At 36.8% G+C, this 14,898-nt stretch overlaps 2 protein-coding genes across 6 annotated transcripts in view; one reads left to right on the top strand and one right to left on the bottom strand.

The window, feature by feature from the left end:
* LOC106670463 (nuclear receptor corepressor 1) overlaps positions 1 to 14,898 on the bottom strand; it is a 43,154-nt gene that overhangs the window by 14,874 nt on the left and 13,382 nt on the right. For all 5 annotated transcript variants that reach the window (XM_014400844.2, XM_014400845.2, XM_024230429.1 and 2 more), the window contains one exon: positions 9,018 to 9,083. In XM_014400844.2, coding sequence (XP_014256330.1) covers positions 9,018 to 9,083 — 66 coding nt within the window. The remainder of the gene's footprint in view (positions 1 to 9,017; positions 9,084 to 14,898) is intronic.
* Positions 12,271 to 14,374, top strand: LOC112128398. The gene has a single exon (XM_024230430.1). The coding sequence runs from the start codon at positions 12,719 to 12,721 to the stop codon at positions 13,832 to 13,834; it is 1,116 nt and encodes a 371-aa protein (XP_024086198.1). The 5' UTR covers positions 12,271 to 12,718; the 3' UTR covers positions 13,835 to 14,374.

Below are 14,898 nucleotides of genomic sequence, written 5' to 3'. Positions count from 1 at the left end.
CTCAGCATTGTAAACTCGTTAAGGGGCTTTCATCCCGGTAAGTAAGTCTAAAAAGGATAATTTTTAACGTTTTAAAGAGGAAAAAATCTCGTATTCCACTGAGAAATAATTGACCGAGACGCCCCCCTCCGGTTTTAAAAAACAAAGAGTATCTCGGGGGCGCGGTATGTCGTAGAAAGCATTGTGAAAATACAAAAAAAAAAAATCAAGCACGCTAAAATATTCTGCAAAGTTGAAGTTATAAATAAAAAAAAAAATCACCAAGTAAAGAACTTCTTTATGAAAGACGTATACTCTCGAAATTACAGAGCATTTAAAATGCAGTTTGCTTTTCTAGTCGGTTCATTTAATTAAGAGTCCACAGAAGGGAGAGGAACCACTTTGTGAAAGCGATGTGGGTTTCTTTTATTATTTAACTTAGGAAGACTTCACAAAATTGCCTCGTGGGGTCCCCCTTCTTTCCTCTAACAAGCTACAGGCTCCTTTACACACCAAAATGTATATTAATACTTACATTTAATTAAATGAAACCGCTCAAATCTGTTAACACGTTTTTTAACCCCTAATCTGATTTTTTTAATCGAAACGTCGTTACGAAACTCCTTTTAAGGTAAACTCGTAATCGAGCTTTCTCCAGTTCGTTTATTAAAATTACAACGAAAACGGAAGTTTTTTTTTAAATTAATTACCTCAAAGAACTTGCCAATCTAAATAAAGCTGTTTATTGATCCTTTCCCTCAAAAAGCAGAGACCGGGTTTTTTTTTTTTCTTTAACGTTGTAATTAATCGCGGTATTTAAACTAAATCTCCCCACGAGCATAATTCAGATTAAATCAGTGCCTTTTGCCACATTTTTTAGTTATCTTTACACCACCTGGGCAGATTTCAATATAGAAATCGTTTAAAAGAACGGGTTTGCTACTAATTCCGGACCCATTTTGATATAATTTAATGTATAGAATGTCCGGACTTAAAAATATCGAAGGGAAAAAAATAAACTTATTTCTGGGGAAATAAAACGCCTATGAGAATATCTAATAAGGAAGTAATTTAGCCAGCGCACTTTTATTCTGGACAACTTTTCACAGTTTGCCAGTTACCCAAAGAGAACAGAAATGCTCAAAGATATTTTTTTTCCTGAGGGAAAATTTCATCGTGCCATGGATAATGTCGAATTGTGGCACATAGAAAGGGAAGGAAAACGATACAGATCAACGTCATTTTATATTTTGTGCGAATTTTCAAAAATTTTCATGGCGGTAAGTTAAATTTTTTCCTTCACATTTCATTTTTGGTAACAGATTTTCAATTAGTTGCACAACACAATTGTATTGACAAATGTAACATATTATCCATGAAAGTTATGTAACTTTTTGTTTACGGGGGTGGGTTCGCAACAGCAGTGGCTTATATCAACCCTCGAGGTGCCGGTGTTTTTCAAAGAAAAAAAAGCCCATTTGTAAGTATGTCGGGTTCTAATGCAGGGCCGCTGGATTCGAACCCGTGACCTTTACTTTACAGTGATGAGCGCCGTGTCAACGCCTAAAACGTTACGGCCACCGACGCCCCCGTGCAAAGATGAACGCAAAACTTTTACGGTTGAAGAAAAAAAATCCGTATAATTTCCATATTTAAAACAAATGGGACAAAATTGAGAATTGGCTAGCAACTAGAGGTTAGTTTCACGACGATTTCGAATATTTTTATAAACAGCAAACAATTAAAACAAGAACATGAAAATAACCGTACTAAACTAAAAAACTTTAAAAAAAGTTCTCATCCTGACATCGAAGCCCTCCTGCAGTAGTTTAAGGTTCAAAGGAGCGCAAACGTTCCGGGTAAATGGACCGATTTTATAAACTAAAGCACATGAATTTGCAAAGCTGTTTAAAAAAAAGGACTAGTAGTGGTGTGTCAAACTCGAAAGAAATGGTAACTGTTATAGTTGCTGCAACTCGAAATGAAACTGAAAAATTAAAATTGGTAGCGACTGGAAAATATAAAAAATCGAGGCCATTTAAAAATATAAAATCTTTGCCGGTTTACTACCATTCCGATTCTAAAATTTGGATGACAGGAGAAATTTTTGAAAAATGATGGCAGAAATAGGACCAAGAACTTCGCAAAAAAACCCTCCTTGTGGTTAACTGCCCAGCATACCCCAGTCTTTCAACACATTAAATTAAATTATCTTCCTCCCTTCATAACGTTTACAACCGAAGCACCAAGGTGTGATGGAATTCGTTTAAAGTTGATTTCAGAAAACATTTAGTTTTAGAAATCATCGACGACTTTGTCAATAAGAAAGAAACAAAGATCTTCACCAGCATGCTCGTCAACATCATTTTCCCCGTCGGAAACTTTCTGCACTCCCTGCAACATTTCTTCATCCATTATATTCCCATGAGTTTTAAGATTCAAATCTATGTCTTCAAACCCCAGGATTTTAGAGGTGATTGTCAATGAAATCGGTTTTACACAATTTCATTTTCTAGCATTATGATTAGCAATATGACGAATTTTCTTGCCCAAGTGAAAAAGCTTACAGTTATATTACATATATTACATAATATATTACAGCAGTGAATATTGTTAATAAAATATTTAGTAGGCATAATTGATCGTATTAATTATTTATGCTTTTAATCTAAGGTCTTGGTTGAGATGAAAAAGCAAGTGTCACGAGCGGAATTTGAACCCACGACCTTCGGCTGTTATAAACACTTCAGCTATCGCCACTTTACCCGGATCTAGCGCCTCTAGGGTTCTCTCACTAATCTGCATGGAGGATTCTGTATTTATTTTTGTTACCCCAACTGTAGGTTCAGCGCGTGTATATGGTCTCGCAGATCCTCCTCTGGCCAGTCTGTCGGTTACACAAAATTCCCTGTGTCCTGGCACCCAAGATATCATCAGGCTATTGTGTTTCCCCAGATTTTGGAGATTTTGGTTGCATTCACTCACTTTATTTTGATGTGATTTTTTTACACGCTAATTTTGATAGCTGCTTCGCTATCCTAAGATTTTTTGCCAGTGTAACTTACTATGGTGATTTTAAACTACTATTTCCAAACCTTACAAGTTTAGCATTGATCACATCTTATTGGCAATTTAACGTAGTTTTCAATGGTTTCAACGAATTTCTCCAAAACCTTTTAGTTTTGGAGTTATCATTGTTTATATGAAGCAAGGTCGTTAAATCCTAAAAAATCCGGAAAAGTGGAATAACTCCAAAACTGCTGAGATTCGGACCATAGTTAGTTAGGACTTTTTGGTTACATTTTGAATGTAGAATCTACTGGAAAAGTTTGTAACACGAGTAGCCGAACACCTTGTATATGGAAGGTCTTGCAGATCCTCCTCTGGCCAGTCTGCTTGTTTTCGGTTACCCAAAATTCCTGTGTCTTGGCACCTAAGATTTTCTAGGGCAGAAGCATTGATGGCATGTATTTCATCTTGAAAGACCGAACCGTACTGTCCTAATGAGTTGAACTGCTCATATTTTGGTCTTGTACAAAAAACGCGATCTGTTTCCTTTGTTTGTTTTAGGGCCATCTATATACCATATCATTGTATCTGACTTCAACTCCTGTATAGTCTGTTGAGACTTGTAATGAGTTTTTCTGGGATCATGTAGTCAGTCCCCATTTTTAAGAATAGGTGTCAGATTTTATTGACCTCACGCTAGATACAGAAAACTATCATTACCATATACATACAATAAAAGAATCCAGTTTCCTTCAAAAGTCGATATAGCGGACCCAGATAATCGCTGTTAGAGCACGATTCTCGTATAGGGGACAATCCTACATATTCTCTACAAGAGCCAAGAAATTGCACCCTTCAATTATGTGAGACACATCGAGCAACCTTTCTGGCTTCAGCCCAAAAGTATGTGTCCGTGTGTCAACCAGGCATGGCCTATCCTTAATCTGGTGAGGATGACCCTTCCTCGAGTCAGGTGCTCCAAGGGCCCACGTATCGACGTCGCTCTTGATGTCAGAGCTTCTTTGCAGATTCGGCCCACCAACGCTCTCTGTATCGTTCCAATTCAAGTGTACAGAAGCGAGTACAGTTTAAATAATAAAATAAATCAATTAAAATAAGACAGTAAAGTCCGTGTGTCAACCTCGCATGGCTGTTGTAAAGAAAAGTCTATGATTTTATTAATTATGATTGTTTAGTTCACATCAAATTTGATCGTTTTTTTAGCCTAAATGACGTTTCCTGATTTGTCCTTGTGCGAATGTTTCCAGTGGAGGTAAGTTTAGCGAAGTTTCTAGTGCAATTGTAGAGGTTGTTCTCATTGCCCATGTGATACATAGGTTGTCTTTGTGTGCTGACTAGTGTTTCGGTAGCTAGTTTTTCTTGAGCTTTGCCCACCAGATTATTAGAAAATTAATATACAAAACACTTTTACCACTTAACCTTTGTAACGATTTTAAAAAGAAAAAAATTAAATTATGTATATTTAATTATGCAAAAGTTTGATAATTATACAGCATTAGAATTGATTATATTAAAACTTAATTACCCCATTTTTAAAAGCTCTTTGATTAAAAACTTAATATTTAGCTTACGTAAGAACCACTTTAAAAACATGATGTAAAAGAGAGAGAGAGATAGAGAGAGAGATAGAAAAAAAAGTTTATAAGATTTTCTCATCATCGATTCACGTTTCAGCCAAGTAAAAGTTTATTATTCTCAATTGATTCATTCAATTTAAAACTGTTTGCTCAGCCGGGAAAAGTTTTCCTATTCAATCCGTAATTTTTCGCTGTCGGGAGGGGAAGCGTTGCGTTATTGACTTTGCCGGTGTAAATGAATAAGTTAAACCGGTTGTAACCATTCGGACCATCCGTCATCAAGGACCACCGTTATAGAGGATTATAGGGCAAATTAAGTTAGATCCCTTTGGGCCCTGTCAATGCGGCACGTTTCAAAACCGCCGTGTGTCATTCCATTTTCTTCCCCTTCTGATAAAATTAAGCTCCGGCCCGCAATAACAAACGATTACCGAAAATTACCGAGGCAAATTTAATTCCGACGTGCGATTATCACTCATGAACGCGAAGCGAAACTATTTAGCCATTTCGATTATCATTAGTGATGTAATTGCAAGTGTATTTATTTATGGTGTTAAACCCAATTGGACAACCGTCAAACGGTGGTTTTTAGCATACACCCCATCACTGCTGTTGTTCATTAAGCGGGGAACACACTAGATGCAACGCTACGCGGCATACACCGTGAGTCCAATTCATCAACAGGTACGCACATATGCACGACATTGAATCATTGACTATCGTCAATTTTCGTAACCGAATTCGAAATTTGAGGCGTTGTTGAATCACAAGAACGAATTTACTCACTGTTTTTGATTTCATTTCACGGACGGATGGCTCATTTTTAATATGAAGTTTGGCGACTTCTGTGCTACCCGACGCCTTGTCTCGTTTTGCTAGGTGTGCACATAGGCGACGTCAACCGCACGCCACGTAGTCACACAGCGTGTATCACAATAATCAGTGTGACAATCGCAACTCCTGTTTTGTTCTTAATGTATTATATTGAGCAAAACCATGTAATAAATTGTTAGTTAAATTTTATGAGCACAACCATGTCATAAATAGTTTGTTAAACTTAATTGTTTTTAAATAAAGTTCTTCCGGTGTTTTGATCAATTTTCTTCCTAGCCATCAAAAATAAAATAATTTTTATAAAAACTCATCTATTTTTGATCTCTTTTAATTTGGTTGTATTAAAATAATAATGTTGTAATTAATATAACGACAAAATTACATATACATAGTTTGAAATAAACTACAAAAAATATGAGTATCCTGTTCTGAGCTACTCGACGAAAATGGTGTAATTTTATGAGCAAAACCATGAAATAAATTGTTAGTTAAATTTTATGAGCAAAACCATGAAATACATTGTTAGTTAAATTTTATGAGCAAAACCATGAAATAAATTGTTAGTTAAATTTTATGAGCAAAACCGTGTAATAAATTGTTAGTTAATGTCATTATATCAAAAAATGGTATTCCGGTGTTTTAATTAATTTTCTACCAAACCATTAAAATTATTATTGTTATTATTATTTTAATAAAAACTAATGAATTTTTAATCTCGGTTAATTTGGTTTATATTAAAATAAGTATGTTGTAATTAACGTTGTAATTACGATAATACATGTAGTTTGAATAAAAATATGAGTATCCGGTTATTTTGTCTTCGACTGTACTCGATGCTACTCGACGAAAATCTGGACAATGGGGAACTTGGTTGCATCGCGTAGCATAGAGTAGAGTAGCGTCGCATAGCGTTGAATCGGGTGTGTTCCCCGCTTTATGAATTTTGACGAATAAACACGTCTGAGTAGCTTATTTTTCCGGCTTTTCCAATTATCGATACGTAGATGTGTTGAATTGTTAAACGTTTTTGGTGAAATATTCCTTTCAAATATCATTACATGTAATTGTTTAGTTAATCGGGCTATTAATACTGATGTCTGCTTAAAAATATACCATTATTATAATTAATTAATTCACTTAAACTTGATCTACCATATGTGGATGTATAATTCTGCTTTGCTTCAATTCTATGTATATCTGTAAATGATCCTTCGCTTTATTCCTTTTTGGGAAACAATTCCGCGATGTATCAAATTTAAATTTAAATAATTTAATGATCATTAATAACTGTTAGTATAACCATTACAATTCTGCCAATAACCATTAAATCTCGCTGACCCCGAGTGTCATTCTCCGAAATTAAAAACAAAAAGAATGAATAATAATGTAGAATATTTTTATTGTTCAGATTAATTCCTCTTTCAATCCGTTATGGAACGAGAGAGAAGTAAACATTACAAAAATAACAAGTAAAAGCAATACTATATTGTTTTAAATTGATTATTAAAAAGTCCTTTATAATTCATGAAAAACATAAGAAAATGACACTGCACGTGCATATACAAACTACTAAATTTAATACATATTATACTACATTTATACAAGGGGAAACAAAGGTTTCGTAAAACAAAATTAACACACTGATAAGAAGAAAAAAAAGTGGCCACCCTCTTATACAGCTAAATAAAAAAAAAAGTTTTCGGGGACTTCATGCTGGCCATGCCAAACTATAAATTGAAGCCCGTTCTAAGTAGTCGCTAACGATCCTCCTAGCTGTGTGGGGCTTTGTATTTTCATGCATAAAAATAAAACCTTCGCAAATTAGTGGCACGTAAGGAACAACTTCTGATAACACATCTTCAACGCATAGCCGCAACTGGGAACCCTCCATGAAGATCAAGTTTGTGTCACCGTAACACCACCACCTCCAAAGCTTCCCCGGAGTGGAAATGTTGCAGGGATATCCCTCTACCTCTCCTGTTCTTCTCCAAACCCTATCTCGGCCGTCAGAAGACCTTAAAACCTTGACTCGTCCGAAAGCAAGATTTAGTCCAATCTTGCTCAGACCAACTGACTTCGTGCGAAACTTAATCGAGCTGTTCTGCGCCTTGTCAAAAGTTCTGGGCCATCGGCAGCCTTCTCGCACGTAATCGTGCTTCTGAAAGTCTCTTGCCTTACAGTGTATAAGCTGACATTAACACTCCTAACTTGTTGAAATCGATGCTTGACCTTAGCAGCGGTAGAATGTCGATTATGGAGTACATTCGAAACAATAAAACGATCTGACATGTGATACGATGATGCCTTCTTGATAACCTTGGTAGCGATGGAAGACCCTTCCGAAGATGTTCTGGGCGTGCTAAGCACTCTGGCCATATACGTGCTATGGTTTCTAGCCGAAGCTGTATCACTTAAAACCATCACGCAAACAAAGTTGAAACGTAAAAAATATGATTTGTGTTGTGTGTTACGTGTTTATTTTGATTTGGTCGAATAGCTTGACATAATATTTTGTTGGTAAGTGTAAAATTTGTTAGAGATGTCAGTTGGTAGCACGGTACAAGCAATGTGTTTCAATTTGTGGATATTGTCTGTTAGTGTTTTAATGTTATCAATGCAAGTGTTAATTTCGATGTTTAAAATGTCTGTTTTAAATTTGTGAGTGGCTTTCTGTATGTCTTTGGTTGTATTATTGCGGCGTTTGTGAAGTTAACGTTATTTTTTATGTGAGTAGGAAATACCTTCTTTTGTCTATATTTTAGTAAGAAAATCTGTTGATTTGTAGCAGCTGCTAGTTTCTTCTGGTTTCTTGCTATGTTTTTGAGTGTGACAATGGTTTGATGTCCATGTTTGATGGTGATATGTTCGTAAAAACCCATTTTAGTTGTGTTGTTCCTCTCGGGTAAAAATGTATGTTTCTTCACTAAGAAACACACATTAAAAAATATGGTACAACTTAAAAGAAAGTCGCACCACTGTAGAAGCTTTACAGAAAAACCAACAAACAAGAGATTATCTATCCCCAAGATTTATTTCCAAAATCCAATTGTAAACACAAGTAGAAGATTTGATCTCTGTTTTATTTACTTCTAATCCTTTAAAACGGACCAAATATTGTATGACAGTCAATGGAGGATTGTCTAAGAGATAAATAAAAATATTAAGGGGTAGCCACTCTTTGCCTCTCAGTGAACATATGGACTAAAATCCGTGTAAATCTATTTAAATTGAGGGCTACTTTTTCAGTTATTTAAGTATTAATTATTAATCTCGGGTCTCTCTTGTTGAGCTCTTAGTCGTTAAGAAAGAAAAGAGTAGAATATTGATGACAAAAGGCTTTCATCCCATGGGCCATCCCAAGGGAGTCCCTCTTCTACTTATCTTTTGTGACAAACGAACAGTCAGTTAAAAGGAGCGAAGACTTTTTTAAACTAAACTTTCTCACGTTGTTGCCGATTTTGGTGCGATAGTACAGTTTGATTTAAATGAGTAAATCTTTTAAGACAGTAAAAATATGGATAAATTTTAGTAGTCTTAGCTTCTTTTTTTTGGCATTAGTAACTACAATTTTGTCTCGGTATAGAAGAAAATACTTACTCATGGCCTCAGAATTCGCCTCTTGCGCTGCTGCAGTGTTCTCTTTGCTATCTATCACCTGATTGCCTGAAACAGATTTAAAACGACCTCGTTTTAGTTAACGATAATAAAAAGTCATATATAAATGAAATAACGTCATGGAGACATTTGTCATAAAATCGTTTTATTTATTTAGAAAACCGCAGAAAAAAATGAAAAGGTCGTCAATTTGTGCAATATTTTTGTTTCACCCCGAGTAGATAAACTGATCGTTGAGAATATATTGTAAATGCATTCTACACCATTTTTTCTGTTTTTGGAATTCGCGCGAATGGTTTTTCGTGTTGAAAATTGGCCTTTATTAATCTATTTATGTTTATTGGTTTAATCCACCGAAAAAGCTAGTGTCACGAGCGGGATTCGAACCCAGGACCGTCGGCTCAATACGCCGCTGCTCTAACCACTTGTTGAGCCGAAGGTCGTGGGTTCCAATCCCGCTCGTGACACTAAATTTTTCATCTCAATCAAGACCTTACATAAAAAGAATAATTGACCGTTATTTTCATTACTAAATACATTGACAACTGTTTATGAAGTTCCCTCTTTTAATATAAACTTAATAAACCAAATGTCTATATTGATGAAGACGAATTGTTGAATGTGAAGGTTTGGTCGTTCTTATGGGGAAATAGTTTTAAGGAAAGTATCGATATGTCCGAATTGATGTCACCATTGTCCAGACCCATTTCCATATGTGAAGTACCCTTATAACACCCGAACTATTTTATACAAAAGGGGTGATGCTGTGATTACCTATTTATAATCGCTGTTCCGCTGTTGAAGGCAAAGAACGAACTATAAAGCATTACTTCGACCTTTTTTGACACACGGAGCGGAACTGCGGAGTACCACCAAGTAATATCCAACCCAACAATTCCAATTAAAAGCCCTCAGAAGAATTCTCCTATTCTAACCTTACAGAGAAAGGTTGCTCGATGTTTCCCACATAGAGGCGCGTCATGCCATGGCTCCGTACGGCGAGCGTGTAGGCATGCCGCCGGATTTAAGAATGGTTCTTAGACACGGTAGCGAGTTTCAGGGTCCCATGTTCCGCTTTTTGGGGGAATTGGGGATTTTTTTATATGTACATAGCCGACAAAATATATGTTTTGCACGAGCAATTGTATTTATTAATGTGAATTAGAAGGGGCTGACGGTGAAATATTCTTAGAGTCGCCAATCCATTTAAAAAAAAAATATTTTCTTAACTTCTTCCCCCCCGCGAATAAAGAAATCGGACTTCCGCAAATGACGAAATCGCGAGTGTTAACGGATTACTGTACATCGAGGACGAGATGGAAGGTTGTTGCCTAGTAAAAACCTATTACGGATTAGCCTGATGTGACCTAATCTCAATCTAGAGAGAATCACAAGTTATTTTCTTCTACAGGGTGTTCGGCTACTCGTGTTACAAATTTTGCCCGTAGATTCTACATACAAAATGGAACCAAAAAGTCCTAATTAACTACGGTCCGAAGCTCAGCAGTTTCGGAATTATTCCTCTTTTTCTGATTTTTTAAAATTTCACCACCTTGCTTCAAATAAACAATGATAACTCCAAACTAAAAGGTTTTGGGCATATCCGATGATACCATTGAAAACTACGTTAAATTTCCGATAAGATGTGATCAATACTAAACTTGTAAACGTTGGTGAGTGAAATAAGCGTTTAGTAGCCAGAACTATGAAAAATAATTTTTTTTTTTTTTTCAAAGTTTAAAACTTACTATCGTTATTTTAAACCTCTATTTCCAAACCTAGAGACCGGCAAATTTCAGAAAACGTACTCCATTTAATATCCTTTTTATATATATTACACAGGGCGGGCGACCAGGACCCGAGGGGTTAAAAGCCTGAGTAGGCCCGTACCCCATCCCTAAAAGGTCCGGGACCTGGTCGGCTCACGAGTCCTGCATAAACCTATTGGACCTATTCACAAACCCCAGGATTGTGGACCATTTTATCCTGGGGAGTGTTTTGGTTATGTCCTCTCCTTCGAAAGTATTAAATCTTTCCCTAGCATACCTATCGCATTCTGCGAGGTAGTGTCGGGCCGTTTCTTCTTTTGTTTCGCAGAAGCGGCAGAAGGGGTCTGGTAGAGTACCCATTATGAAGAGGTGTCTTCTCAAGGGGCAATGGCCCGTTAGGATACCTATCAGCCTCCTTATTCCCCTCCTAGAGTTAGAGAATAGCCATTTCGATTCTTTAGGTTTGATTTCCTTCAGAAACTCCTTCGATTGCCTGCATCCTGGGGACATATTCCATTCCTTAAGGAATTGTTTCATGCCCCAGCTACCTATACTCTCTTTTGCTGTGCTTAAAGAGTGGGGTAATACCGGTTGTGGTCCGACCTTCCTTGGCCAGGCTGTCCGCCTCCTCATTGCCATAGTGCCCCTTATGAGCAGGTATCCATATGAGGGTTACCCTATTCTCATACCTGGTGATAATAATATCCTTTTTAGTGGTGTAATATCTTTTTTAATTATTTTTTTTCCACAGATGAAGAAATTGATGGAGAAAAGGAAGAAAACCGTGGTTGACGGATTGGAAAGGTGAAAAGATTAATAATAATAACAATAAAAAATAAAAACTTATTAGATTTTGAATGAATGAACTAAAAATGAATTGCATCTTAAAACTCTTTTATTCCGGAGAAATAGAACAAAAATACAATAATCCTTTAATCAAAGTTGCAGTCGTGGTGGTAAAATTCATTCAAAATTTCCTTAGGTTTATTAATTTTTTTAAAAAATCTTTCCACCTTACCAATACGTCAACCACGGTTTTCACATTTCTTTAATAAATTTCTTCATCTTTGAAAAAAGTAATTAAAAAGGAATTGCATCACCAAGAAGGATATTAAATGGAGTAAGTTTTCTGAAATTTGCTGGTCTCTAGGTTTGGAAATAGTAGTTTAGAATCACTACAGTAAGTTTAATAATTTTTTTTCAAAGTTCTCGCTACCAAAACGTTTATTTCACGAACGTTTACAAGTTTATCATTGACCACATCTTATTGGAAATTTAACGTAGGTTTCAATGGTATCAACGGATTCGCTCAAAACCTTTTAGTTTTGGGGTTATCATTGTTTATTTGAACTGAGGTTGTGAAATCTTAAAAAATCAGAAAAAGGGGAATAACTCCGAAACTGTTGAGATTCGGACTATACTTAATTAGGTCTTTTTGGTTCCATTTCGAATGTAAAATCTGCTGGCAAAGTTTGTAACACGATTAGCCGAACACTCTGTTTAGAGTATCTAGTATCGGAAGACCTCAGGACTTTAATAATGCAGGAGTAACCGGTTGGCCTATAAAAGTCGTTAAGGGGTACATTTATTTAATAGCCATGTTTTGGGTCTATTGTAGATAAGTGTTTTGTTCTTCAAGATTTCAAAGTTTTAATAAAGCTAATTTAAATCGCTAAGTACACAGCATAAAGCATTCCAAAAACATGATGGTAAAAGATGGTAAACAGACTGTGTTGAACGTTGGATCTATTAATTATATTTCGCGGATGTGTGTATTCAAGCACCCCCTCGTTGGGGGAGGGAAGAAAGCTAAGCCAATGAGAAAGAAGACGAGTTACGCCTGCGCCAGGACGGGGCTATACAAAGCTTCTTAATTTAGAACAATTAGTATTTGGTTGTAATCGGTGCGGTGAAATGTACTCTTTGTACAGGGGTTGGTTGAAGGGCGAAGAGAACGAAGCCGTCGTGATGATAACGGTCGGGGTCGGTGAAGAGAGCCGTCAGTTTTCCGGCCGGAGGACCTTGCTCGCCCACCACAGCGGCTACATCAAGTCCCTCTTAGAAAATTCCCAAAGGAATCACATATCCGTACCGAGCATAAGCCCTCACGTCTTCGCTGCGATCCTCAACTTCATAAACACCGGTTTCTTGGACTTGAATCCCGAGAACATATACTCGATTTTACTGGCGACCCATCTCCTCCACATGCCGAGGGCGGTCGAGATCTGCAGGAACTACCTTCTCGGGGAGAGGCTGAGAAACCCGAGCCCGAACCTGGTGAAACCCATCCCGAGCAGGAAATACATCCCGACGGCGTTGTACTGGCCGCCTCCGCCTCCTCCTCATTTTTTCTCGGCGCCGATCCCTCCTCCTTTCGGCCTTCCTCCGTACAACGTGCCGCACGTCGTAGGAAGAAGCGGCGGCGAAGACGGCGTCCCCGAAGAAGCGGGAGGACACGAGCCGACGGCCGGCGAAGACCCGGTGCCTTCGACCTCCGTAGAACGACCTCCGCCTCCTCCGCCACCGACTCTTCACGACTTCCAGCGGGACAGATCTCCCGGTTTCGGTTCTCATTCTTCCGACACGGTCAGCGTGAAATCCAACAAAGGCGTTTTAAAGGACATCGCCTGCTGTGACGGGCCCGTCAGGTTTAAAAGGGTGCTCAATTTAAACTACGGCGTCCTCTCAGACAGCGAAAACAACTCGAAAGATGGCGAAAACGGGAGAAACGACACAGACAACAAGCGAGTTTTTATTTGCGGCTTTTGTAAACACACTTTTAAAAGCCATTACTGCTACAGAAAACACACGAGAAGACATTTGAACCCCGTCACCCTCAGTGCTGTCAACAACCCGGAAAAAGACACCAAAGACATGAATGTACAGTATTATCCATGCAAGACATGCGGCTCCAAATTTCCTAGTTACTACTTCGTTCACAAACATAGAAAATTGTGCCATGCGAACGAACCGTTTATTAAAGAGAAACTACCCTCCAACAACAGCCAGAACGAAGAGCCTGCGGAGTGAGCTAAGGTAAATTTGGAGAAAATAATAACACCTAACACGCCGATGCAGAGAATATCGTTAATATTTTGATCGCAGACACTTTACGTTTCTAGACAAAATCCGATTTAATTTAATTAATACCAATAGAAATTAATTATCCTCTTAAGAACCTCTATAATAATAGTTTCACTTTGTCCCATTAGTAAATGCATAATTGGAGAAATTTCTTAGTTGTGTTTACTCCCTGACAAGTCAAATGAAGGGACTATTATCATACGCTTTGGCTCAAATATTGACTTGATAACTGTAAAAATTATATTCCTGTCACAGTTTGTAAATAGATTTTCATGTCGTGCTCTAAACGAAAATCTTAAAGGCTATTTATGTACATAAAAACAATTGGATCAGTATAAATTTTATTGCCCAAAAGTAGCCTAACGGAAACCCAGTGCCAAAAACAAATTTTAATAACATTCCAGGTAAATTGTAGCTAAAATTTGTGATGCTTCCGGCAGTAATTTATAGGACAATCATTAGACTTTTAGGTTTATAATGTTTAGCATTTATTTCAAATTTGTATCTATATTTAGTTATATTTTGTTTGATTTCTTGATACTTTTATGAGAAATAAATAAATTATATTCGAGCGTTTTCATTTCTTTTGTTATTCCCAAAAAAATCTATTATTACTTTTCTGACACTATTAAATTAAAACTTTAAAAGTTAACCCAATATAGTTTTTTTTACATTAAATTAACAAATTTTGTTATTAAGAAAAATTAAACAAAAAGGGCGTGACTCTTTGCAAAAAATGGAGGCCAGTAGCAATTATTTGGGGTTACACCAAGAACAAATTAATGCTTTCTGAAATAATTAAACATTAACAATTAAATAGTTTTATTAACATATATTATTAAACCCTGCACAGTTATTTACCGAATCCTGCTTTATTACAAAATATACTTAAAACTATGTCAAGTTTGGATATTAGACTTATTTGTGGTAATTAGTGACCGTTAATCGATAATTATTCAGAAATCGACCGCATCTCACGATTTCTGAATAATTAGACTTATTTTCAAATA

The sequence above is a fragment of the Cimex lectularius genome, unplaced genomic scaffold (assembly GCF_000648675.2).
Source record: "Cimex lectularius strain Harlan isolate CLEC.00 unplaced genomic scaffold, Clec_2.1 scaffold31, whole genome shotgun sequence".
NCBI classification, from domain to species: domain Eukaryota; kingdom Metazoa; phylum Arthropoda; class Insecta; order Hemiptera; family Cimicidae; genus Cimex; species Cimex lectularius.
This window is presented reverse-complemented; position numbering and strand designations above follow the sequence as displayed.